Genomic DNA, 27,970 nt, shown 5'->3' with positions numbered 1-27,970 from the left:
TTGTGTTCTTGGAGATATGATGTCTTTCAAAAACATAGCTGAATGCATATTTTCTCAAGATCAGTTTGAACATAGAATCAGTGCATGGAATCCTGCTCACACAGTTCAGTATTATTCTCCCTCCCACCCCCACCTCCCCCGAGCTTTTTAAAGAGAAATTAATGATTCTTTATAAATTAACCTCCTAGATCTTTTTGAGCATTATTGAGTCAAATTCATCTCTGTTGTAAGGTGGGCACAGCTCCACTGGAGTTGCAGCACTTAAACCAGAACTGAATGTGGTTTACTGTAGCTTATTGTAATAGCTGGTCTTTAGAAACACTTTCTTGACACTTGCAATTTAAACCATTCCTCCTTAAGCTAGCAATATCCCCCCCTTTGTTTATTTTGTTAGACCTCGTGAATGTCAATAAGTGAATGACATTCATTCATCACCTGTGTAAATGAGATGATTGGCATTCTGATTTCAGCCTGCCTGCCTGCCTGGTGAGATTTCCATTTGGAGCTATTATTTCAGGCTCCCCTGTGCTTGGTCCCCAACGTGTGAAGGCTTTGTAGCTTTCAGCAATTTAGTTTCAGGCATTAATTTTTCTCACTTGTGAAAACATGATGTGCATATAGAGTGCAGCCCCCTGCCAAACCTCTGTGATACTACAGCTTAGCCCATGATACTGGGAGAAAATGATCACTTTAATATGGATTTCTTTCCCTCTAAATTTCTCTTAAATGTCAGGACACGTTTTTGTCACATCAGCCAATAGAGCACGTTAAAGCTATGAGGAAAACTTATTGCCCAAGTCATTTCTTAGTATAGCATAGATTCCTGATTATAACTCCCTCTGATAACATAACTCTCTGCTTCTCCTTCCCAGATAGGTGGAATTGAGATTTCAATGGTTTTTTCTCCACGTTCTTACACTGAGTCTGGTAGGGAGTAGGTGGGGATAGGACGTAGAGGCTGGTAAGTAGGATGAACGACAGTCACTGAAAACCAGCAATATCCCTGTTTTCTAGGCCTGTATTGAGATCTCTGTCCATTTTTACATGATGTGACCCACACTTAACATAGTGTAGCTTTTTAGCCCTCTCTAATGGCTGGATTATGAATAGACTCCTAATGCCTCTAAGATGATAGACCTGATTTGTTCGCTCAAGCAATAGAAGCACATGCTTTTCAAGTCAGTGGTCTTGGGTTCAATCCCCGCAGACCACCTGACCAGGGACATTGTTGCACACAAAAGCTAGTGATTTTTGTCTGGATTTTGTATCCCCTGTGGACTGGCCTTCTCAAGGGTCAGCGGATCCAAACTGATAGCAAATTGACTAGGTGCATGTGCCATACCTTGTGAGGGCAGGTGTTAGATCTTTGGTGGTCTTCCCCTCCCTCCCCAACCATCTCTCTCATTCTCTCACATTCTGCTCAACTCAGGACATGTCTACACTTAAAACGCTGCATTGGCACAGCTGCAGCTCTTTAATGAAGACCCTCTAAGCCAATGGGAGAGAACTCTCTTGTTAATCCACCTCTTCAGAGGCGGTAGCTATGCTGGGAGGAGAAGCTCTCCCGCCAACATAGCGCTGTCTATGTGGGGGATTAAGTTGGTATAACTACATTGCTCAGGGTTGCGGGTTTTTCTCATCCCTGAGCAATGTAGTTCTACTGATATAGGAATGTAGTGTAGATCAGCCCTCCTCCCTGGCACATGAGTTCAAATTTACAAGATGGAAGGAAGAAGTGGGAAGGGCGCTTGCTTGGATGAGGAAATGTTGGAGTCGGCTCATGTTACAAACACTCACATAGTCATCTGATTCCTGCCAAAACATCCCCTCCCTGCACTCTTCCCACTCATGATGGCAGGTTGTCCATTTTTTTCATGTCACCTATTGATAACAATACAAAATTGTCAGCTAAACTGTGGTCCTCGTGAATCATTTGGATCATTAAATTGGAGCATTATATTAATATGGTTTGATCACTTTCTTTCAGGAAGGAGTTCATACCTACAATCACAGCTGTTGTTGATTGATACTTCCCCAAGATGCTAGTTTCTCTCACACAGTATCAGTAATATAGATCCAGTCTTTGCAGCCTTGTCTCTAAACTGTTGGTGGCAACACATGGTGCAATAGTTCTGGATTTCTGAAGGAACACTCGTATGATAAGTTGCCTTGAGCTTCAGGGATTAGGATGCCTTTGGGTTCTGATCAACCGTATTGATCTGTGTTTTGATGAACAGAAACGTAGCTTTCTTCCCTTTATGGCCATTCATTTTTGGCTATTGTGGATTTGGAGTTGACAGGACTGTGGTTAGAACCTAAAGAAATTGGATGCAGCTGCTGTTCTCTGTCCTAAAACTTTCCGAAATTGCTTATTTGGGGGTGAAGAATTGCTTTAAATGTGTTATGTGTCAGATGGAAATTTAGCTTGTTCAAAGAATTCCTGGATTCCTTGAAGGAAAATGCCTTTACTGTGTCTGTTTTCATTTTGTGCATCATTGGTGTCATTTTACCAGGCCATCAGAAGAAGTCCTCTTGCCAAAGGTGCACTGGCAATGTCAGTGTGTTTTTTTTTTTCCCTCCTGAAATTAACTACTTCCTACTTTGCTTTTGGTTTCCAGGGTCCTGGTCGGTGCCCCAAAGGCAGATTCTAAATACAGCGCCTCTGTTAAGTCCCCAGGAGCTGTCTTTAAATGTCGAGTCCACACCAATCCTGAGAGGAGGTGCACAGAGCTGGATATGGGTCGAGGTGGGTAACTCTAAGACTTTTTTTACTTACCAGTGACTGAAAGTCCTCGCAAATATCTTAGGGCCTGATCCGATGTCCCTTGAAATCATTGGAAAGACTCCCATCAACTTCAGTGGGCTTTAGATCAGGGCTTTAGGGCGCACAGGTATAGCACTAGGAACTTGATCCCATTGAAGTCCAGTGCTAAAGCTCCCATTTACTCTCAGTGGTTCAGGATTATGTCCTACCTGAGGACTGGAAGCAATATGTTCTTGATGGAGGTCTCTGATTGCAGTCTGTGCTCTCTCTGGGCCACTGCATAAGGTTAATCTTTTTGGTCAAGCTTTTTCCAAATGAATCTAAACCAGGCTGTGGTCTTTTCCTTACCTGCTTGGGTCTCTTTAGTTTCTGGGGAGGGATGGTTAGAATTGCTGCTCATTTTGAGCAGTTCTCATTGATTTTGTGTGATTTCCCTCTTTCCCCCACATTTGAAGGGTGAATATATACTGTGTTATAAACAGAGTAATGTGTGTGTGTTCACTAATGGAATAATAACTTTGATTTATCCTACTTGCTTCTTATGCAAAAGAAAACAAAAACACATCAGTGAGAGTAGTTTGTTGTTGCATATGATCAGGACCAAGGTCCCATTGTACAAGATGCTGGTCAAACATATGTTGAGACATGGTCCCCTTCCCTTCCAGGGCTCCCAGGCGAAGGCCCTGATCCTGTGATCTAATCCTTGGGAATGGGTCCTTATGAAGAATGATACATGTTTGATCTCTGTTGGTGAAAAAGAGTTCATAGTAGTATTGCTGTGATTTTGCTGACATGTTTTATTTTAACATCACTGTATGGACTTTTTCTTGACATCGGAACCAGAGTATGCTCCATTATACGTTAATATTGAGGCTTTGCCTATGCTGATGGCGGTGTGCAGACTACATACACTGCACACCCCATAGCAGTGTAGACATGGGGTAGACATTCATGCCAGAACCCTAAGGTATATACCCTACACTGCTCTCTACATGCCCAAGCAGTGCTTCCCAGGTCTACGCTGCTATTTTTAGCACTGTAATATCCCACTGCCTCCCTGCTGCTGGAGCCTTTCCCCGCTGCCTCCTCTGTGTCAGAGCCTTTCACTGTTAAGTGTAGCAGCCCACTGCAGTGTGGATGCAACCTGCTTTACACTGAAGCGTATAGCTACAGGCACCCTACACGCTGACGCAAGTGTAGATAAGGCTTAGTGAAAGAGGGTTTTTTGGCAGGTTGTTTTGTTTTTATCAATAAAATTCTACTTAATTCTACATGTAAGTGTTCGCAAATATCTGTCTATGTATTTAGTTTTGCTAAAACAAACACTCGTTCCCCCTACTCCTTGACACTACAGTAAGATGAGTTAATAGACGTAATGACAGATCATAGAAAGAAAGAGTTGAGCCCATATTTTTAAAAAATGCCGAAGTCCCAATTTCTAGGCCCTTGTGAAAATATTACTCTGCCAACACCTCAGTATTTTCCCCGTGGACTTCAGTGGGACTGATCATGTGTCTGAAGTTAATGCACATGCTGAAAGTTTCACTGTCTTGAGCCCTTAGATTTTAAACCCTTTGGAACAGGGACTGTCTTTTAAGGGGGTATTTGTACAGCACCCAGCACAAGGGGGCTCTCATCCTGGGCACTATCCTAATACGTATGAGAAATAATAGTGAGAGATGGGAAAGAGCGGTTTGATCAACTAGTGTATCTCTTACAAGGGCACATTATAGATATTTAAAAAACTAAATGTATCCTCCTCCCTGTCCCTCCCTCTTTTAAGGCAATACTCGGGGCACGCTCTGTGGAAAGACCTGTAAGGAGGACAGAGATGATGAATGGATGGGCGTAAGCCTGGCTAGGCAGCCCAAGGCTGACGGAAGTGTGCTGGTAAGTCCACCCTTTCCCTTGATCTCAGTAGAGTGTTTGCTGCTGTGCTGACACTAATGCTGAACATGTTGGGATTAATGTCTTCACTAGTGACTGACAGAGTCCAGGTTTATGAGCAGTGAACTCTCTAGTCCCTTCCTTGAAGTGGATAGAAAAATGAGCTCCAGCCAGAAACATACTGAGAGAAAGAAGACTTCAAAGCAGTAGCACCTGACTTGTCACCTAAGGGGCTTCCTCTTAGATTTCTGAGTGTTTAGGCCTTTTGAACAGAATGAATGGAACTTTGTTTTTTCTCTGACTGTGTCCGTTAGTTCATTTGTTTTACAGATTGTGTGTGTGGGGAGCAGGGCATAAGTCAATGAATATAGTGTGTGTGTGTGTGTTGTGTCAGAACTTGTAAAAAATGTCAGATTTAGGTATGCAGCCAAATTCTGCTCTTGGATGTGTGCATGAATCTTCCATTAATGAGGTAGCAGACATGGGAGTCAAGGTCACTTGTTTGTTCATCTTTGGGGTAGAGTTAACAGGCAGATATTGAGACCCATGGGAGTTGATGTGCATGTTTGTTAAAGGGCAAAATTTGATCCTAAGGATGCGGAATTTATCTTGATAGGACAATATTTTAAATAATGTGAACCTTCAAATAAATCACTGAGAAAGATGGGCAAATACTGCAAAAAAAATTTCTATAAATATTTGACATTTTAAAATGAGACTGATTACTGTGTTTGCTCCTCCCTTGGGTTTGCTCTTGGTAAGTAGTCTAGCAAACTAACATGCAGGAATGTTCACTGAAACAGCAAGACTTGAGAAAATATTGTAGAATATTTGGGATAAATGAATGTCAAGATTGTACTTGAGAGCCTCCAACAGAAACCTTTTTCTAAACTAATCCAATCACAAAACAGTTACCTACCATGTGACCTATGTTTCCAATCAAATTTGGAATACTAAGTATATGGAACAAATTGTCAACAAATATTTACCAAATTTTTCTGAACTATTCAGCCAGTTACTTTAAGCAAATCACAATCAGTTTATGGGCAGCTTGTGAACAGAAAAACCTGAAATTGATAGAATAAATTGTTACCGATTATTCTGCTGTAATCATGGGCATAGCAAGTTGGAGGGGTGGGGGGGATATTTGTACAGGTTGTAAGATCCAGCCTTTGCCAAAAAAAAAAAAAAAACTAGAGATGAAATGTGTTAGCTACGTTACTGATTACTCTGGGTAGGTTAGTTTTCCTTGTAACCAAAATGAAACTGAATAATTGGATATATTTTTGTATATCCTATATTTGCATGGGCTCCCCAGGGTGCTAAGTGGTCTCATCTAACATTTGTGTGATACCGTATCCAATCTTCCACTTACAAGAAGTGGAAGATTGGACAAATGACCAGGGAAGAGTATAAAAATATTGCTCGGGCATGCAGGAGTGAAATCAGGAAGGCCAAATCACACCTGGAGTTGCAGCTAGCAACAGATGTTAAGAGTAACAAGAAGGGTTTCTTCAGGTATGTTAGCAACAAGAAGAAAGGCAAGGAAAGTGTGGACCCCTTACTGAATGAGGGAGGCAACCTAGTGACAGAGGATGTGGAAAAAGCTAATGTACTCAATGCTTTTTTTGCCTCTGTCTTCACAAACAAGGTCAGCTCCCAGACTACTGCACTGGGCAGCACAGCATGGGGAGGAGGTGACCAGCCCTTTGTGGAGAAAGAAGTGGTTCGGGAGTATTTAGAAAAGCTGGACGAGCGCAAGTCCATGAGGCCGGATGCGCTGCATCCGAGAGTGCTAAAGGAGTTGGCGGATGTGATTGCAGAGCCATTGGCCATTATCTTTGAAAACTCATGGCGATCGGGGGAAGTCCCCGATGACTGGAAAAAGGCTAATGTAGTGTCCATCTTTAAAAAAGGAAAGAAGGAGGATCCTGGGAACTACAGGCCGGTCAGCCTCACCTCAGTCCCTGGAAAAATCATGGAGCAGGTCCTCGAGGAATCAATTCTGAAGCACTTAGAGGAGAGGAAAGTGATCAGGAACAGTCAGCATGGATTCACCAAGGGCAAGTCATGCCTGACTAATCTAATTGCCTTCTATGACGAGATAACTGGCTCTGTGGATGAGGGGAAAGCGGTGGACGTGTTGTTCCTTGACTTTAGCAAAGCTTTCGACACGGTCTCCCACAGTATTCTTGCCAGCAAGTGAAAAAAGTATGGGCTGGATGAATGGACTATAAGGTGGATAGAAAGTTGGTTAGATTGTCGGGCTCGATGGGTAGTGATCAATGGCTCCATGTCTAGTTGGCAGCCGGTATCAAGTGGAGTGCCCCAAGGGTCGGTCCCGGGGCCAGTTTTGTTCAATATCTTGACAAATGATCTGGAGGATGGTGTGGACTGCACCCTCAGGCAGTTTGCAGTTGACAGTAAACTGGGAGGAGAGGTGGATACGCTGGAGGGTAGGGATAGGATACAGAGGGCCCTAGACAAATTAGAGGATTGGGCCAAAAGAAATCTGAAGAGGTTCAACAAGGACAAGTGCAGAGTCCTGCACTTAGGATGGAAGAATCCCATGCACCGCTACAGACTAGGGACCGAATGGCTCGGCAGCAGTTCTGCAGAAAAGGACCTAGGGGTTACAGTGGACGAGAAGCTGGATATGATTCAACAGTGTGCCCTTGTTGCCAAGAAGGCCAGTGGCATTTTGGGATGTATATGTAGGGGCATTGCCAGGAGATCGAGGGACGTGATTGTTCCCCTCTATTCGACATTGGTGAGGCCTCCTCTGGAGTACTGTGTCCAGTTTTGGGCCCCACACTACAAGAAGGATGTGGAAAAATTGGAAAGAGTCCAGCGGAGGGCAACAAAAATGATTAGGGGACTGGAGCGCATGACTTATGAGGAGAGACTGAGGGAACGGGGATTGTTAAGTCTGCGGAAGAGAAGAATGAGGGGGGATTTGATAGCTGCTTTCAACTAACTGAAAGGGGGTTCCAAAGAGGATGGCTCTAGACTGTTCTCAGTGGTAGCTGATGACAGAACGAGGAGTAATGGTCTCAAGTTGCAGTGGGGGAGGTTTAGGTTGGATATTAGGAAAAACTTTTTCACTAGGAGGGTGGTGAAACACTGGAAGGCGTTACCTAGGGAGGTGGTGGAATCTCCTTCCTTAGATATTTTTAAGGTCAGGCTTGACAAAGCCCTGGCTGGGATGATTTAGTTGGGGATTCGTCCTGCTTTAAGCAGGGGGTTGGACTAGATGACCTCCTGAGGTCCCTTCCAACCCTGATATTCTATGATTCTATGAGCCAAGTAAGACTGTTTTGTAATAGCAGATAGGTAAGGAGTCCTCAAAAATAGATATGTTTAAAAATAAATACATCAAATCAACTTTTAAGACAGGAAAGTTAATACCAATATTCTGTATCATGCCACTGTGTGATGCTGAGCATGGTCCACAGTTGTGCAAGCCAATAGGTTTGGAGGATGGGGCAGTCCTTTGCAGGAAGTACATCAGTATCTTGCTAAATCGGGACCTAAATCCCCATAGGTAGGATTTTGTACCATACATTGAAGTCAACGGACACTGTGGCATTGACTTCAGTGTATGCAGTATCAGTCCCTCAAAGAGCCACTGTTCTATTGGACGAAAGATAACTCTCTGTTTAGGACATGAAGACTAAATAGAAAAGCCTTTTATAACAAAGATATGGTGACCATATTTGCCAAAGGGAAAACGGGACACTGTAAGGGGCTGGCCCAAGCCCTCCCCCACCCCCCGGCCCCCATGGGGCTGGTCGAAGCCCCCTCCCCACCCTGGGGCTGGCCTGAGCCATGCACCCTAGCTCCTCTCCCTGCACGGGGGGCAGGCAAGGCTTATGCAAGCAGTGATGCACATAGTAGACAGGGTGACCATATTTCCCAAAGGTTGGGCCTGGCATTGCTGCTTGCTTGAGCCCTGCCTCCCCCCGCCCCCCACGCGTGGGGCAGGCACCGCTGCTCCCCTCCTCCCCCCACACGTTTCTCCGCATCCCGCTTTTTTGGACAAAAGTGGGTATTTGTCCCGTTTGTTCTTGCCAACTGATCAAGCAAACAGGACAAATGCCCACTTTTGTCAGAAAAGTCGGGACAGGGTTTAAAAAAGGGGACTGTTCTGGCCAAAAAAGGACGTATGGTCACCCTAAACAAAGATAATCTGAAGACTGTAGCTAGACTAAAGTGTAAACTGGTCCAGCATACATCCTTCTGACCTTGGATCTCATCATGAGTCAACGTTAGCAGTAATCTGAGAGTTACGACAATACAACTTGGGTTGCCAGTTCTTTCCATACTAAAACTGTAAAATGCATTCTCTTTCTCTCATTGGGAAAGGAACCAGGGACAGTGCATTAACACTTGGAGATAAGCCATGTCCCTTAATCTCACTCTTCCCAAATACCTGCCCCATTTATCATGTATCTCATTTTTCTCCAAAGTGTTGCCATTTTTTCATTTTAAGTAGCCAACTCACTGTATACTGAATCCTACAGTATGGAAAATAAAATATATGCACTGAAGCTAAAGCCCACATGGTAAATGGCGGAAGGGATTTCAGTCAGTTATTTGTGCACTTAAAAAGTCCCTTGTTGGGCTCCACTCCTGCAGTGAACTCCACAGAGCCCTATTGACTTCATGAAGGACTGTTTGCAGGATCAGTGTCTTAGTTTGTAAACTCCTTAAGGCAAGACTTGTATTTCCTGCTGTATTTTCTACAGCACCAAGCTGGCATTTAATAAACAACAACAAGGCAAGGTTACATTCATATGCTCCATTTGTTTTGCATTTCTGTCGTGGTTCATTGCTGCACCACTTTTCCTTTGTATTATCCAGGTCCCCACAAATTTTGCAGTGGAATGAGACCAAAATGTATGACCTCAACTCTTGAATTCCACAACAGTGTTCATTCTATTGCTATTCCCTCACCCTCTCAGAGCCTCTAGCTCATAGCTAAAAACACTCATTGATATGAAGTTTGTCATGGTGATTTTCCAGGGTGGATTTTTCACTGTGATCTCCAACTGACCCATCTCAACTCGCAGGACTCAGCTCCTGAGATGTTCAGGCTCCCTGGCTTGGAATTCCTTTCCCATCCGTGGGCCAGTGAAGTGGGGAGCTTGTAGCCAGCTTCAGTGGCTCATCTTTCTGGCTTCCCAGGCCTCAGCTACACTGAACCATGCAGGGAGCGTGCACTGTAATTGAATTAACTCCCTTTGAAGGGGCAAGCAGGAGTGCAAGAAGCAACTAGAGGCAGGTCCTGGCATGGCAGGGGATCGCAAATAAAAAACAGCAGATTCCTTAATAAAAATGCCAATTCCATGGCATCTTGGAAAATGCCAACTTCTGCAGCCACAAAAACGAGGAGTCTGAGATGAATGGGGTAGAGCTATTGTTTCAGCCTCTCTGCAGACTCAGGCAGGCAACACTGCATCGCTTACACTCAGCTCATGTTTTAATACTTTGATTCATACCTCAAAGTTTAAATAATGGAAAGCTGAGATTCTGGAGCAGAATTGTGGTATGGGACAAATTCTGCCACGGCTGAATCCACAGAGACTGATTTTATAGAAAGGTTAAAAATCTCAAATAGAAACATAGGGTGGGAGCACTGGAAAAAGCTGTAGCAGCTCATATATACCAGTGAACAGAATGATATTTGTTCTTTTTTGTTTTCATTCATTCATGTGAAATGCTCATAGCTTTGCAAAGCTTTCAGCCCTCCGTCTGTTTTAAATATCCATGTTAAGCGGCAGCTACTTCTCTTTGTCCCGCCCTCTTTCCTGCCCTCAGCATTTCACCTTAGCTCATTCTGAGCAAGACCTGCTGCTGCTCTCCCCAATTTTCAATCACTTGTGCTGTTTTGGAAGAGATTAGTGGGTTAATGTATGCGAGTCACTGGCAGCTTTTGGGAGGTAAAAAAATAAGAGAATTTATAATATCACAACCCTTTATTTATCTTTCTATAGCTTAAAAAACATGTTCGGTTTTTTCCTCCACAATTTATATGCGGAATAACTTTTTTGTTTTTCAAATCCATTCCTTTCCGTGACATTCTGTTCTCTGGTTTCATTGCTCAACTTGAATGTCAGCCTAGAGCTGTGTCAGTATGACACACTCTATGCAAATGTATATGGGTGTGTTTTTGCACTCCCAGTGCAAATGTTTCGGAAGAGAAACAATTTCCTGATGTCTCTGAAAGTAAATATGATGCGTTTTAAAAAAAACTCTGACCAAAGAGTGCCTGGAGATTAAAATCACAATCAAGTTTGCTTAAAAGAGCAAGTAATCAAGTTCAATAAGCTCTTCCTTATGAGCCTCCTAACATACATCTGGCTGTCAGAGTGCCATTATAAACAGTCTTCATATAATGCATGTCTCTCTGTAACAAAGCTTTCCAAAGCTCCTTGAGCTCTTCATTATGCCTCTGTGTTAACTATCTTATCCAGTAAATACATGCATTTGGTTGAGTACTGCAGATTAGAACAGCAATAAATATCACTTAAAGCTGATGATTCGGGAGAGCTCACTGTTGGTGGTGGTCCATTCCATTAAAACGAAAAGAAAGCCGTGGTGATTTTTAGTGCTTTTCTAGGGGTAAGAATTAGTCTTGACTCTGGTCCAGATTGAGTTTTGCTCTATCCATTCCCTGGTAGTTGGACAGGATGATGCGACTGTGCTTGTTTTATAATGCGTTCCTAGGAGCGTTCAGCGGCAACGTGCTCAGCACTGAGGTGATAAGATGGGGACTGGGATAGAGTGTCTTGCATCCTTCAACATTATGCTCTCCAGGCACGTGCTGGCCTCCCAAAGGAAGTGCTGTCTTGTCCTCCTTGACTGGAAGGGTTGTGACTAGGATGTGAGGCTGACAGTGCAGCGAGGCGCGTCCGTTGGTTCTAACAGACACAAAAGAGGCTCCATGAGAATGAGCAGGCCACGCTTGTGATCCGTCTACAAGGCTGTGTCTGCGCTGCCTGCAGCGGAGCTATGCTGACTTACACCAGCTGGAGATACAAGTTCAAATTCAAAGCTCCTGCTGTTTCCCATTTCATTTCCTTTGATTCGAATGAGCTCTTTGGGGGTGAGGAGATCGGTGGCCTGTCTGGTGGTGAGGCAATGGTAATTCTGGGAGTGAAGGGGAGCTGGGGATGTGTAAGCCATGTGTTTGTATGCTCTTATGCTGAGACTGTGAGGAGCGCAGCGTCCTGGGTTGAGTGTCTTGGCTCTTGTTGTGGAGGGGTGATTGGGTTTTTCACCAGGAAGGGGAGGAGGGTGAGAAGGTGGAGGGGGAAAATGGAATGTTAATTTTGGGCCTGTCATCCTTCTTAGTGATCCTTCCAGTCTTAGCATTCCCTCCACCTCCTCACCCACTTACTCCCATCTTATTCCTCTGCCACACCCCCCCCCAGCTTTCTTTTCTTCCACTAGATTCTACCCAGTCTACCTTTGCTTAGAAAAGGTTCTCCTGGTGTCACCTCCCTTCACCACGAGACTCTAGGGATCTACTTGACACATTGCCTGGCACCAAAAGTGATAAGGGTCTTGAGATCTGCTGTCAGAGCTGCCCCTGCTCCAAAGAACACTCATATGTATGACATGGGTGGCTAGGAGGAGCTTTGAAATTTGGAATTTGTGGTGCCAACATTGGCAATGTCAAGTCTTAGCAGTGGAGGAAAATGGCAATTGGAGTATCCTTTTTGTAGCAAAGATGGGGTTCAGAGAACTAAGGAAGAGTTAGGTGGGGGAAAGGGAGAAAGATTGGGGTGGGTGTTTTTGATACAAAGGGGTGTCCTGCTGTCTCACGTTTCAGTAACACATGTGATATGATCCATTTAGGCCTGTGCCCATCGCTGGAAGAACATCTACTATGAGACAGAGTACATCCTCCCCCATGGTTTCTGTAATATCATCCCACCCAACCTCCAGTCCAATGGTCGAAAATTACTGCCCTGCTATGAAGGTAAGGTGTTATTTCTCTGTCATTATGACAGAGTAGATTTTCTTGTTGTTTCCAAAAGTATCTACGATAAACCTTCATTAATACATTAAAAAAAGTACTGCTGACTCAGGCATAATTTGGCAGAAGGACGATCTTGAATTTAAAAAAAGGGGGTAAAGACGATAATTGGTTTCCATGAGTAACTGTGTGTGGCCATGCTTAACTGATAGAATAATAAACTTTTTGGAACAGTATCTTGAGAAAACCATCAACTCCCTTATCTGGATGTCACCAGGCATGTGACATGAGTACAGCCACTCTTACTTGTCTGCATGTTCGGCATTCTAGATTAATAGGAAATGATCACACCCAAGTTTAAGAAATATTTTCAGTCTGACACTGTCATTTATAGGAGGGGAGAATTATTGCTTAAAGCCTAGATTTTAGGATACCAGTGTAACAAATTAGAATAAAGTTGCCTCTTTCAATTGCTGCTACTTTGAAAAAGTCCAGCGGTGCATGATGTTTTTTTCAGTGCCTCTCAAAATATTGCTGTCATTCAAAATAGACCTGGAATGGCATTGAGAGTGAGAGGACTTGTTTCAGAGTTTTGAACAATAGACAACTTTACTCATTGTTTGAGCTCCAAGTCCTGGGTGCTTTAATTTTCCGGTTTATAAAAAGAATAGTCTTCCCTTGTGTGTTTTGTATCTGAATTTATATCCAATTTCATTGTTCAAAGACTCCAAAAGACAGCCTTTCCTGAACCCAAAGCAAATAACCAATCCAGAATGCACAGGTATGTCATTAGGGAAGATGGGGGTCTCTCCAAGCTTTTGCAATTAGCCCTTGGAGAAACATTCAAGAAAACAGCTGCTTGGGTTTCCCAGGTTGGTCTTATGCATCTACGCTCGTAGTTCTCAGACTATGGCGGGGCCTCCCTATGGAGGCACAGGAACGTGTCAGGGGAGGTGTGAGCTGCGTGCATTTTTTTTTTTAAGAGCTGGGGTTCATGCAGAAGGGCCGTGCATGCCTGGGAGGTAGGGATAAAGGGAACCTCTCCCTCCCTGCCCCAGCCCAATCCCTCACTGGGAGGCAGCGGGGGCTCTGGCTGTCAGTCCCAGGGTAGCAGCAGCAGCGCAGAAGGAAGGGTGCCAATGGGGCACAAAGTCTGCTGTGAAAAATATTGACAAATATCACTTTGCCACCCTTTCTTCTGTGCTGCTGCTGACGTGGTGCAGTCGTCAGAGCTGGGCGCCCAACCAGCGCCTGCTGCTCTCCGCTCTGCCTTCAGAGCTAGGTGGTGGTAAGTGTAGAGTGTGTGTGTGTGTGTGTGTGTGTGTAAATGACTACAGACACAAAGAAGGGAGGCCCGATCAAATAAGTTTGAGAACCACTGGTCTACACTAATCTTCCCTCCCTCTTCAAGGACTGAAAAAGCACATGGGTTTGAAGGCCAAGATGGAGTGCAGTCTGATGTGAGCAAGACTTCACTGCCTTTGATTTCCAATGTCAGGAGCAGCTGGTGACAGGCTGGCTGCTGACATTAGTAAGTGGGGGAGAGTTAACACAGTAGATGTCTGTCAGTTCCTCAATTGCTAATGGATATGTAACTCACTGCTTTGGGTTTTGCTCGAAGCCTAGAGATTGTTCAGGCCCAGTACATTGAAGACAAAGCTCATAACAAAACTGGCAAATTTAGATAAACTATATATTGCAATGTGTATCTGGAGAATTGTGTAACCCACCATGTGCTCAGCTCTCATAGGCTGCACTGGAAACCCATGTAACCAGTCTCAAAAAATCTGTGCCATTCTGGGGACAGCAAACATTTGTGCTCTGAGCATCAGTAAAAGGTCCCAAAAATATTCATCTGAAACTTGTATGTTTTGATTCCATATTTAAACTCACTGCTTCACTTGATCTATAACAACATGTGAGGAAGCCATAAAACCTCCTATCCTGAATACTGTCCTCTTTTGTTTGCTTGTCTTCCTGTTGGCAGGATCAGGCCAAGACTATACTTAAGCAATGCATTGCAAATCTGCAATATTAACTTTTATTACCCCCCTTTTCCACCCCCACCCCACACACAAAATCAGTTCCAGCGTTTCCTCTGAGCCCTTTTCACCACCCTGGTGTTCTTTTAAAAGCTGTCAGTCTGAAATAATTGGAGAGAGGCAGCTCCTGGAAGAGACAATTGCTTGTGCTTCTCTGTGCATCATGGCTTCAGAGTGAAACGGCTGCTAGTCTGACAGGCTATTTGCCAGGAATTGCTAGAAAATAAAAATGTGTGGGCCCAGTATCTGTGAAGCGGCCAGTGGAAAATTGGCAGTTTTGGTGCACTATGCTATTGGCTTAATTTCATTGCATGCTAGAATGAAAATGGGAGGTTTGGGATTGATTTGTTTGTTCCACTGTCAGGCATCAAGTCACACAGTATCAGTGAGGGTGACTGAGTTTGCTTCTTGTTTACCTCTGTGACTTTCAGGTTTCTATAAAGTAATTTGGCTTATTCTTCAAACACAAGGTAGTGCTGTGATCAGTCATTGAAAGGATTAACTGGAACCCTCTCTTCCTGTGGTCTTAGTTTTTTTCCCTTTAGCCCTTCAGAAAGTAAAGGAAAAAATCCTCCTTTTAGTGAAAATCTGGGTTAGGAACAGCACAGCCAAACTGAAGGAAAGAAATCAAGAGTTTGGTAGAAATAATACATGCACAATGTAATAATTAAGGTAGTTGGAGAATAAGAGCCTCTTCCCACAAACACTTGCTGTTAGGTGCAGTGCTTGAAGCCAACAGGAATACTCATGGTCACAAGCACCGTTCCAAGTTATAACATGCATTTGCAAGATCAAGCCCTGGGACTTCAGTTATCTATAATTGGAACTGTATAAGATACAATTATATAGGCAGTGCAGTATTTGCCACATAAGCTATAATGAAAGGCATCTAACCGCTGTAAATGGAGCAGACGTATAGTTAATTTATGCTATGTATTTAGTAATGATTTGCCATATAATACAGATTCAGTAATTAAAAACAAAAGAGGAAATGGAAACTTCCTTACTGGAGGGCAGTCATGAAACAAGATAGTAGTCTCGATGTGTCTTATTCTTCTCCAGTCTCCCTGAAACAGCTGACAGAAGTCTGGAAGCTATTGAGAGCTAATGAGAGCAGCAGAAGGCCTGCTAGTTAAGTGGAATCTTTCTGGCTCGGAGCTAATCTGATTTGTATGAACTGAAGTGCTTTGTGGGGCACAAAGCTAAGGCCTTCCAAGCTATACTCTGACTTGATTGTCCTTGCTTTTAATGGCTGCCAAATGTGGCCTACAAGGAAATTAGGAACCCAGCCATCCTGTCCCCCGACTCACTTAATGGGCAGAGATAAAGGGCTGCTGCTGCTACAAGAGACAATTTAACAGAGGTGGGGACAGACAGATGAGCTGGTTTCCTATTTCTGTGGTGCAAGGATCAGAGGGACTGGGGGAGAGAGGTGGGAAACTTAAACAATAATTTCTGGTGGTTAAAGAATATACAGGAACAGTACTCACCCCCGCTCAATCCATCCAGAGGAATAGAGAGATTTCCCCTCCGGGGACATAGAATGGCCCAGCCTATTACCAGTTTTCCGAGAGCCATACTCTGATCCCCCTGGCTTTGTGGTATACATTCAGTACCAGGGGGTTAGGCCATAAAGACAACTAGCATTTCCACCCAATGTGGTGAAATGCTGAAACACAGGGAAGAAGAGATTGGGATTAAATATGTTGTTTTTGGCTCCCAGTGCAAATGACTGAGAACACGTCACAGATATCCGTGTTGCTTTAAACTCTTTATTGTGTGTGTTTTTTTTGGTGGTGGTGGTGGGGGAGCTAATGCTTTTAAGCAATACTTTGTTTTATTTGGTTTGGGGCAAGAGGGGTCAGTTCCTCATCCAGCTCTCTTTTTAGTTGTGATTTGAAAGATAGAGGACTCCATCCTCCTCCTGGCTTTCTGATACGCAGCAAACAGATCAGGGCTTATCTTTTCTTTTGTTTCTTGTTTTATCGTGCAAGTGTATTGATTGGCAGGAGGGGGACGGAGGCTTTTCAAAGGGGGCTTAGGTACCTGACTCCCATTGAAAATCAGCCTAATACTCTCCTTTGTGCCCTTTGACTATCTCCCCCTTAGTGAATTTATCTACTCATGGTTCATGCACTGAGCAAGCGGCCATGCCCAGCTCTGTAAATATTGATTAATTCTGTAGCACTATAAGGGTGCACAGTGCTTTACAGATGAATGAGAGGCCTGTAGGTGCTTACAACCGAAGGGTCTGATCCTGCCAGCAGTTATTACTTCATGTGACTAGGAAGATGGACACAGGAGTAGGGGTTGGAACCAAGTTATCCCCCAACCTCCTGGCTATGGGATCATTGTCACGCTCTGTGGCCCAATGAGAATTTAATTATTTATAGAAAGTGGAACAGCTTCACCAGGAGAGAGTGAGAGAAACTCTGCCCAGAATACTGTCTAGCCCACTGATTAGGACACTCACCTGAAATGTGGGAGACCCGAGATCAAATCCGTGCTCTAAATCAGGCCGAGTGGGCGTTTGAACCCAGGTCTCCTGTATCCCAGGTAAGTGAGCTAATCATTCGAGTATAAGGGGGGAGCACCAGTGTGTTCTCTGATTTTGTGAATGGATGTAAGTCCCTTTGTGACTATAGCACGCACTTTTTTTGTGTGTTCAAAACGATCCAGTGAATTCATGTCATAGTCACAAGTAGTTCCAGGTTGACCCAAAATTGCATTTTTAAGCAAATAAACTATTTGTCTGAAACCTTTTGCCCAGCTGTAGTGACAAGCGTGCATTGAGGTGAGGGAAAGCACCCCATCACGTCAACTTTGTCATACATTAAAAATGACATTATATTGTATCTGTCGACGTCTTTTTGAAATCTTGAACCAGCAGTAGCAAGATCTTGTAGAGAGTATAAGGTAGGCCAATGCTAGATAAGCAGAGGGAGCAAGAAGGAAGCAGAGACACAAGATCTGTGAATACAGGAAAGAAATGTTGAGCTAGATCCTGGATGAAATGGGGAGGCATTGGAGCTTTCTGAGGATAAGGGTATCGTGACTGAGCCTCTCTTTATTTGTGAGGAGGCAGGCAGCCGCATTCGGTACCTGCTGGAGTCTGAGATTTTGGGTGTGCGGAGACCATAGAGAAGGCAGTTTCAATGGTGGAGGCAAGAGGAGATGAAGGCTTCTATGAGGGTTTCAGCTACAATGATCTCCAGGCAGTTGCATTTACTAACAGTGCTTCATGGGTGGTGACAGGCAGCAATTGCAGATGAGATGTGATGGGGGAAGGGTGACCTGCAGAAGAAGGGCTTTGGGGTAAAGGCATTGGACTGGAAATTGGGAAACCTGGGTGCTAGTCTCGAGTCTGCCACTGACTCGTACTGTAGAAGCCATATAGGGTAGGTCTACGCTATAGCTGGGAGTGTGTCTCCCAGCCTGGGTAGATACATGTGCTAGCTCTGCTTGAGCTAGAGCACTAAAAAGAGAAGTGTGGATGGTGTGGTCCGGGCAGAAGCATGGGCTACTCTCCTGCGTGCAAGCCTGCCTGAGCTTGGGTGGCTAGCCCATTCCGCTACTTGTTCCATCATGTCCACACTGCTAATTTTAGCTCCAGTGGAGCTAGTGCATGTCTGTCTATGAGCTATGCGAGGCCTGCTCTCAGCTGCGATGTAGACATATCTTAAAGTCTCCATGCTTCAGTTACCCTTCTGTCAAATGTGGCTAATACCACCTTATCTCACAGGATATTGAGGATAAGTTGATCTACACATGTGAAAGTGCTAAGATAACACAATGATGGTATGGGGGTATGATATAACTATGGAGGTAAGTAGAAGAGAGGACATGGCTCGGCGCACTGCAAGGCTACTGTTATGGAATTGTCCAAATCAGTCCGGTTTTGAACCCACGTTATTTTTTTTTCCATGTTATATTGTCAGAGGTGTATTTAGTATTCATTCAAATTAAACTGCTGTAATTCTCCCTTTCATTCACACCAGGCAGTATAACTGGGGTGACCAGCTGTCCCGATTTTACAGGGACAGTCCCAATATTTTGGGCTTTTTCTTATATAGGCTTCTATTACCACCCCTCCCCCCCCCCCCCCCCCCGATTTTTCACACTTGCTATCTGGTCACCCTAAGTATAACAGCCTGCTGTGGTTATATACAAATTCAGAAATTACTTGACTAGATGAGTTCCCCAGTGCCCACTGATGTAAGGAGGGCATAACCAGTTATTTGTGTGAAATATAGGCTTACTGCTTGGAACAGACCGTATTGGCCATATAAGTGAGTTGGAAACACTGAACTCTGCGCATCACATAAATCTGTACAGTACGTGCCATTAAAATGTAAGCCTCAGTGGACGCAGACCAACTTGTTGCAAAATCATGTCAATCAACAAATCTTACCCATTGCCAACTTTAGAGTTAATTTTACGTTTTCAGTTAATTCAAACAATAATAGGTTCTTCATTTCTCCCCTAATGCTGTATATTCAAGTATATTTTTTCGAATGTTTAAAAATGTACATTGCAGGCCAAAATCAGCCCTGCAGCTCCATTGATTTCAAGGGATTTTCAACTAAAGCTGGACAAAACTAAGAGTTTATTTGCTGAAAAGTGCAGTTTTGGCTGATCTGAAACTTTTCGTGAATTTGACACACATTCACCAAATAGTTTTTGGCCAATTTTTTTCCTGGCACTTAGGTGCCATTGACAAAAAAGGAGGAGGAGGTGCCATCACTTCCTTTATAAACATTAGCCCAGTGGTTAGCACACTCCCGTGGGTTGTGGGAGACCCTGGTTCAATTCCCCACTCTGCTTGATGTGGAGAAAGGATGTGAACTTGATTCTTTCCCTTCTGGTAAGAGTGCCTTAACTACTGGGCTATGGGATGTTCTTGGGTGGTTTGTAGTCGCTCACTTTCCTTTTGAAGATGTTCCACTTTATATGTAAATAGTCATTTGAGCAATGAGACTGGGTTTCCCACAACCCAGGGAAGCGCCCTAACCATTGAACAATTGAGTCATTCTCTCTGACCCAATGAATATATAATATTTATATGCAGCAGAACATCTTCAACAGGCGACTGAGGGTATGTCTACGCTGGGGCCGGAAGATGTGATTTCTGGCTCAAGTAGACATATCCACGCTAGTGCGCTAAAAATAGAAATGTAGCCATGGTGGCGTGAGCTGGCCTAGTTGCCTGAGTCAATACCTAGATCGTACTTGGAACAGCTAGTTGCTTGAACCGGCACAGCTGAACTGTGCCCCAAATTCTTTCTGGAACCATCTAGAGGTATGCATGCCAAACTTGAGTGATCCCACATACCTATTGCTAAAGCCTTTGTCCTTCCTCACCTCATCTGTCTATTGTTTTACATTCGTTTGTGGTCCCTCATTTGCAGTTAGGACCTGATCTTGCAAACACTTGTGCAAAGGAGTACACGCCCAATGGGACTACATTTGTGGGTACAATCACTTATGTCCGTAGGTGTTTGCAGGATTTGGCCTTTAGATTGTCATAAACTCTTTGGTGTGGCAACTGTGGGTGAAATCCTGGCCCCACTGAAGTCAATGGTAAAACTCCCATTAACTTCAGTGGGTACAGGATTTCACCTTTTGTCTTTTTATTTGTCCTGTATGGGTCTGATGCAAATTCCTTTGAAATCAGTGGGAGCATGCTTTTGGGTGTTTTATAAATAATAAAAAGCAATAACATTGTTAAACCATGACAGATTGTGTTGAAAGGAATCGGTGAAATCTGGACATAACTGTGAAGAAGGAGAAAATATTAGAACTGGAAATATTATGTTTTAATTGACTTTCATCCTTTGCTGTGCTATTGGGACTAATTCATATCATCATCTGCCTGAAATCTTCTAATTTAATTTTTCGGTACACAATTTGAACATTTGGCAATTTTTTTTTAAAGCTGAATTGTACAGTGACTTTCTTGAAGAACATGTTTAACTAAACCATGAGCCAAATCTATTAGTTTTACAGTGAAATAAAACATGTGCTTGTCAAAATGTCAACAGGACGGGCATGCAGCAGTTGTCATAGCTCCTTAACAGGAAGACATGGAGGTTGGCTGTGTTTTTAAAAAAAAATATATATATATATATTTTTTTTCATCTGCTCTTCTAAATGAGGGCTAAAGCAATTTTTAAAAGTCTGAGGCTCGGAGAAGATTGTTTAATGAGTAGAGTGGGGTGGGAAATGGTTTTCTTGTCATGAACATTTTCAAGATTTCAAAAAGTTCATGTTCATCAAGACAGAACTGAGACAGTCCAAAAAATTTAAATGAAAAAGAGAGAATGACCCTAGATAGGACGCTCACTTGGGATGTGGGAGAGCGAGATTCAAGTCTCTGCCACTCTTCCACTTTCACACCAATGTAAACCTACATCTCCTACATCCCAGATCAGTGCTGTAACCACTGGGCTATTAGCTATTCTGCAGTGGATCTTAATCTCTTCTATTGGAGCTGTTCCCCTTGGTATCAATAATTAAATATTCATTGGGCCAGAGGGAATGACTGATTCTGTAGCCGGGTGGTTAGGGCCTTCCCCAGTGATGTGGGAGATTCAGGAACAAGTCCTTATATCTCTTGACACCTAAGGTTAGTACCCTAACAACTGGGCTATTGTCTATTCTGGAGTGGGTGGTCCACACTCACGTGCGCACGCGCGCGTGCTCTCTCTCTCTCTCTCTCTCTCTCTCTCTGACCTGAAAACCTACCTCAATAAAAGTTTATCAAAACAGATATGTTCCTACAAAAAGTTTGTTTCAATATATTGGCATTTTCTGACAAAAATCATGTCGTTGAAAATTGCCTGACCATCTCTATTAATAAGTGATTAGTTTTTCATCTCTAAGTCACTGGTCCTGGTAATGTTGGTAGTGACTGAAAGCTGTTACTTGCCTAGTGAATGATTGGTGGCCTGTGTGCGGAATTAAATGATGGTCTTACTCGAGTTCTGAACACACTGACTTTGGGCCAGGTCTTCACCAGGTGTAAATCGGTATAGTTCTGTTGTGGTCTGCGGAGCTAGCCTGACTTAATCCAGCTAAGCACCTGGCTGATCCATTTTACCGATCTCAGCAGGCCAAGGAGTCAGTGAGTTGAGATGCTGAACTAACTTCTCCCTCATAGAAGTGGTCCCTCTAGGTTAGAGCTGAGGCACTCTGGTGTACTAGTGTGGGGAATTTTGTGTTATCTACATGAGCTGCATCTGTCCTGTGGATAAACAGCAGAGATCATTTTCTAGGGCTACCTATCTGGTACCTTTCATCAGCAAAAGAAGCTATATCTTAAAATAATAAAGAAGACAGCTATCGTCCTCTCAAAAGGGTTAGGTGTCTACATTGCAAAAGCCTGTGCAAAGCTGTTGAAGTCTTGGAAAACTGACACTTCCTGGGGGCCAGGCATATAGGATATGGAATTAGACCATAAGTGGGTGACCGTGAAAGATTACAGGGCAACTTTTCAAGTAGAGAGTCAGGGTGAGGAGAGAATTTCCACCAGATGAGCATGTCCTATTTAAATAAAAATACGTTACTGTGGTGGGAATCAAAGGGTTCGAGTTGGACAGATCAAGAATATGTGACAGACATTGGCATGGTCCTATGTAAGGATGAAAAACAGACTCTAACAAAAAAAAGGGCTTCTGTGACATTCCTGCCTGCCTGGCATCGTCCCAGAAAAGTACTGCTAGAAAGAGAAAGCCACGACTGTTGGTTCTCATCAAATAAAAGATCGGTTTTAAATAAACAAATACAAAATCCTCCCTTACAAGGAGAGGCTAACTCCACAAATAACTCTCTGTGCAGGGCTAGTAATAAACTGGTGGGGATAGAGGTGAACTGCCCTGAGAACTTGAGTTTTAAGTAAATGTTCATATGTTCCTAGTGGAGTTGCTGCCTTAAACAATGAACCTGAAAGGTGCACCATGCTGGTGGACCCTTAGCCCACATGGAACCCACTGTGTGGACCCCGGGGTTATCTACACACATATTGCACCATGAGGATCAAGGCTGTACTTTGCATTGATTATGCCATCAGACCTGTCACTCTCAGCCCTAGCTGCAATTTTAGCAGATTCTGAAAAATTGAGAGAGCCCTCAGCTGTGACAAAATGTCATTCATTTACCTACTCAACTTTAGACCATAGGTGTTTTTTCTAGTGTGAAATGCTAAAGTAATTACTTCTTAGTCCTGTCACTATTTCCTTTAGTACATGTTTTAAAAAAGGTTTCCATGAAGAGACGAATGGTTTATTAAGTTCTTTTGGTCTTCAGTAGAACAACACACACCATGAGGAACTGATTTGGTTCTAAAGGGGTAACATGCCAAGCAATTCCTTGTAAATTCCTTTGTAATTTAGCAAGAGTTAATGGTTACTTATTGTAAAGTGTTACCAGGCTATATGGTGAATGTTTTTAGAAACTGAATTACTCTGTTTCCCTGGAGCCCCCTTTATCCATGGGAAGATATTGTAATATTCAGGAAGTGGCAGTATGTTGCAATTGCACATTCATTCGTTTGGTAAAGCTTGGAAAATAAAGCTCAGAAAACTGAGATGGGGCCATGTGGCAAAATTTGGACCCAGATCTGGGTTTCAAACACTCCAAAGTTCAGAGCATTTTGGATACAAGGTTTTGATTTGGCCCATTGTAAAGATTCTTGTTCGGATTTTGAGAGTTTGGGGATGTTTGTTTCAGGAGATATGGTTCCTGTTCATCTCTAGAAAATAACTGGAGTGTTTTGAATAAAAAGTGGACAGATTGATTTTTAGCAATAAGAGGCCTTGGTACAGCAATAAATGCTTCCTCTGGCCCAGGTGGAGAGTGAGGAGTTTTGGTGTTCAAGCTGGATGGAGGGGAGTTGGCAGTGTGGAGAGAGGAACTCAAAGATGAGTGTTGAAGAATTTGTACAGATCGAAGAAGCACACTGTACGCTTCAGGGGTCCTGCTTCTGAGGAACTTGTACAGATCGAAGAAGCACACTGTACACTTTAGGGGTCCTGCTTATGATTCAAAGACTGAATGGTAATCAGAAGTAGTACAGGGGAGAAATTTTTATCTGGCCATCCATGCGGCTGATTGGTTTTTCTTGTGGACAGCACAGGGTGACCAGATGTCCTGATTTTATAGGGACAGTCCTGATTTTGGGTCTTTTTCTTATATAGGCTCCTATTACCACCCCACCCCACCCCCCGTCTGTCCCAGTTTTTCACATTTGCTGTCTGGTCACCCTAGGGCAGCACTGCTTCCTTTGGAGTTGTCCCACACTTCACAGGTGATCTTAGCTCTTTCGGCTCTGAAGCACAAACAGGCAGCCGTTTTACATTCCATTTCTTCCAAGAAGGGTAGAGGCCAAGTAAATGTAGCTAGCTTGCAGTGATAGCTGCACCATAGTTAAGGTTCCTAAACCATTACAGAGTACCGTTTAAACCTTGACAATGACTTTAGCAGTGTTACGGCAGAATAACTCCTCAGCTGTGTGAACCTGTGACAGTCAGTGTGATGTATGATTGACCTGTTAATCCAGAAGCATATGAAGTCAATGTTAAGGTTTTGTGTTGGAATGCAAGTTTGGTGAATTTGGGGTACATCTTTTTTGGTATTGCTTAAAGTTGGAAATGAAAGAGGTTGAAGTGTGTTATCAATTGCATTGTAGGCAATATGAAAGTAGAAATGAATGCACAGTTTTTTCCTCTCAGCTTCTTTTTTTCCATTATTTTATTGTTTTGGGTGGATGGAGTGTCCTGCCACTAGGCCTAGATTTTATTTGCTAATAAGTCTGGGAGGAGGGTCGTTGTGCTTAGTTTGGTTTGCTGAATACACCAGCATGTAATACTTTGCACTTTTATGTAGTACCTCTTAGCCATGGAGCTCAACTCACTTTATAAATACTAAACTTCACCACACTATGTTGCATAAAACTACACCACTGTGTTATAGTTAAGTATTACTATACCTGTTTTACAGATGGAAAATCTGATGCACAGGAGAGGTTAAGTGGCTTGCCTAAGGCCACACATTAAGTGAATGACAGATCTGGAGAGAGAATCCAAGGGTCCTACTCCTTTGTTGTAACTATTAGCCAACATTTACAGCAATGTGGCTGGACAGCTCAGCTGGAACAGAAGAGTGTATTGCCTTAAACTACACAATTATAATTTAATAGGCAATATTGCTGCTGCTGGTATACCACTGAGACCTACAGCATTCAATTCCTGGGTCTGCTTTCTTGCCCTCTTGCTATTGTCCTGCTATTCCTGTCCTGTCACTGAAAGTTTTTAGCCATATATGATCACAAATGGGATTTTTTGGTTGCTGCTGTTCCTCTTCTGCAAAGACTGGTCAACTGTAAATGTTGGCAATATACATATACTGTGAAAGAGAGGCCTAAATTTCTGAGGCTCACTGAATTCCTGAGTTTTTCCTCCTTTGGCTCCAGTTAATCTGTTTTGTGGCTCAGCACTCAGCGGTCCATGTGGAATGAAGCAGGGGAGCTCAGCGAACTGTAAGCCGCACACAGCTGGCACGGAATGACATGACTGTGGTTTGTTTTCTTCCTCCCCCTCCAATCTAGAGTATAAGAAGAAATACGGGGAAGAGCATGGCTCGTGTCAGGCTGGAATAGCAGGCTTCTTCACTGAGGTGGGTAATGGTGGTTTTGATGAAAAGCTCAAGTTTGCAGATGCATTTTCTTGCTTGTTTTGCCATGTGCACTGTGAAGGACTGTGGAAACAGAAACGTGCCTTTAGCTGCACTCTCTGCACTTGGCATATTTCCTTTGACTTCAATAACACAGCAAACAAACACCCCCATTTTACGCTGTCTCTCCTCCCACAGGTCTGGAAATGCGTCACTGTGAAGCCTCAAACATTACATAATACATATATGAACCACATGAATGGATTTATGCTTAAGTACCCCCAGGGAAGAATGAATGAACTTTGAAGGCTATCCTGAGGGAATATTTTATTCATATAACTCCCACAGCCTCTGTCTCTGGATTTACTCTTTATTTATTCTCTTAACCTTAGCTTTAAAATTTCCCCCCATGAATGAAATGATTTTAAATAGTCCTTAAATTTAGAAAACACACCGTTTTCTGATGCCTTATCCATTCTTGCTGTCTCAAAAAGGCGGAACTGGTATTGTGGAATATGTTTTTCAGAGTCATGGCTGGACAGTTACATAAAGGCTGGGTCAAATTAATCCCTGATGTAACCCCATTGATCTCACTTCAATGACATCAGGGTTCATTATTTCTGTAGTGAAATTTGTTTTTGAACTTCCAAAAAATTAGAACATTTTACCCTAAATTTATCAGGAGCATTCATATCAAGCACAGACTACCTTCTCCTAATGGTACACCCACCCCTTTTCAGAATTTCTTCATTTTTTTTCTATTAGTTTTTAAAGCCAAGGATACCGTTGAGGAAAGAGTCTGTTTCTCTCTTCATATGTGATTCAGTAAGGGCTAAGTCCTATAACCCTTACTCACTTGAGCAATCCTTACTCATGAGGGTAGCTCCTTTACTAGTAGTGGGACTACTTGTGTGAGCAAATATTACATGATAAATGTTTAAGGAATCAACATAGATTTTACCTCTGTCATGGTCTGGAATATCGTTTGCTCTATGTTTAGAAAGACGAAAACAAATATTAGGCCAAAGTTTTTCAATAATGACTAGTGATTTTTGGGTGCCCAGTTTGAGCGATTTTTGAAAAAGAGGCCTGAGGTGCAGAGAGCGGATTCACAACACGTTCTGCATATCAGGTCCCTTCAAGTTGTCTTAAGCTGGGCATGTAACATCTCTGCACATGTTTGAAAATCCTGGCCTTTGTGATGAATGATGATGACTTGACATTGATAACAATATCAGAGATGGGCCTGAGCTGTGAAATTCAGACTTAGGATGAAACTTTCCTGAAGTTCCACTGTTTAATCTAGTGGTGAGATGTCTGTGACTTCTGCTGATGCACTGAAAGATGGAGGATAGCATGATGATTAACGGTTCATTTAGTGAAACACTGTAGATAAAATAAGCCCCTATTCAATATCCCGTTTGATTAAAAAGAAAGGAGAGGACAATATAGAGATGGAATAGGATAGGTAGGATCTGGAAAGCAGCATAAAGTTAGGGCCTTCTCTTCTCAGTTCTCCCCTTCTACTTATATTTGTCTTTCTATTCCAATCAACCCTATGCCCCTGCTTCCCTGGGTCTGGTTCCTTCATCTTTAAGAGTCAGTGGTTTTCTATTGTTACTTCAGTGTATGCCGTTGCCATTAGCCCGCTAACTCCTGGGCTGTCCTAAATCAGTTACTTTGGAAGCATTGCTTCCTATTGGTGACTTCTAGAGGGTATAGCTTTGAATTGCCAATTCAGAGTGCTTGGGAGAGAACTAATAGACTCACAGCAAGAGGAGCAATAGCATATGCAGTAAGAAAATTTTAAAATTAATGAACTTCAAAAGTGCTGGAGACAATGGAAAAGGAAAAGAAAAGAAGGTAATCACTAAACTGAGAGGGCCAAGTTCTGATGGGAGTCCAGGTGACTCCAAGCAATACTAGAAGGGAATCTATGGGCTTAGTTATGCAGTGCAGCAATGCGCACTATGTGGGTGTGGTTTCTAAAGCACACTAATGTATTGCACAGTAACTGGTCTGTATAGACCTTGCTGGTGTGCTTTAAGAGTTCCCTAATGTGCTTTAATGTAGTGCGCTTGAAACAGCAATATGTAAAAATGCACTAGGGAACTTTCAGCAGCAGGGCCTATGTGGACCAGTTAGTGTGCAATAATTAGCACGCTTTAGAAACCACACCCACATAGTGCGCATTGCCTACTGTGTGGACAAACTCTGGTGTTGCATATATTTTCTTCCTGTCCCCTGAATGTATATATCACATCAACTTAGACATCCTTAAGATGCCGTTAGATTCACTTTGACTTATTTATTTAGATTCCCATAGATGGAGAGGGTCAGATTTAGAGGTGATGTATAAGTTAGAGCCCTTTACACTGAGTTAGTCCCTTGGAGTTGCTTACGTTCTTCTTGGGTCCTTATGTCTAAGGTAGTCTCAGTTAGTAGAACTTATGTGCCAAGGAGGTGTAATTTAAATGAGTCTCTTTATGCCTTCTGGTACGGAAAGTAGAGCTCTCCTGGACATCAGCAGAGTGGATGTAATTAGTGCTAGGAGTTCAAGGTAATGTGAGAGGGGTCTAATTTACACACCACCATCAAATTTGGGCCAGAGGGTTTATTGTCTTG

The 27,970-nt window shown here is 43.1% G+C and overlaps 1 protein-coding gene across 1 annotated transcript in view; it reads left to right on the top strand.

Annotated features, from left to right (window-relative positions):
- The window catches only part of ITGA9 (integrin subunit alpha 9), a 288,835-nt gene that overhangs the window by 8,621 nt on the left and 252,244 nt on the right, over positions 1-27,970 (top strand). Inside the window, exons 2-5 of the mRNA XM_074945393.1 lie at positions 2,619-2,746; positions 4,548-4,654; positions 12,515-12,638; positions 25,281-25,348. Of these exons, the coding sequence (XP_074801494.1) occupies positions 2,619-2,746; positions 4,548-4,654; positions 12,515-12,638; positions 25,281-25,348 (427 nt within the window). The remainder of the gene's footprint in view (positions 1-2,618; positions 2,747-4,547; positions 4,655-12,514; positions 12,639-25,280; positions 25,349-27,970) is intronic.

Source organism: Natator depressus, chromosome 2 (assembly GCF_965152275.1).
Source record: "Natator depressus isolate rNatDep1 chromosome 2, rNatDep2.hap1, whole genome shotgun sequence".
NCBI classification, from domain to species: Eukaryota; Metazoa; Chordata; order Testudines; family Cheloniidae; genus Natator; species Natator depressus.
The sequence above is the reverse complement of the archived record's forward strand: the minus strand, read 5'-3'. Positions and strand labels throughout refer to the sequence as shown.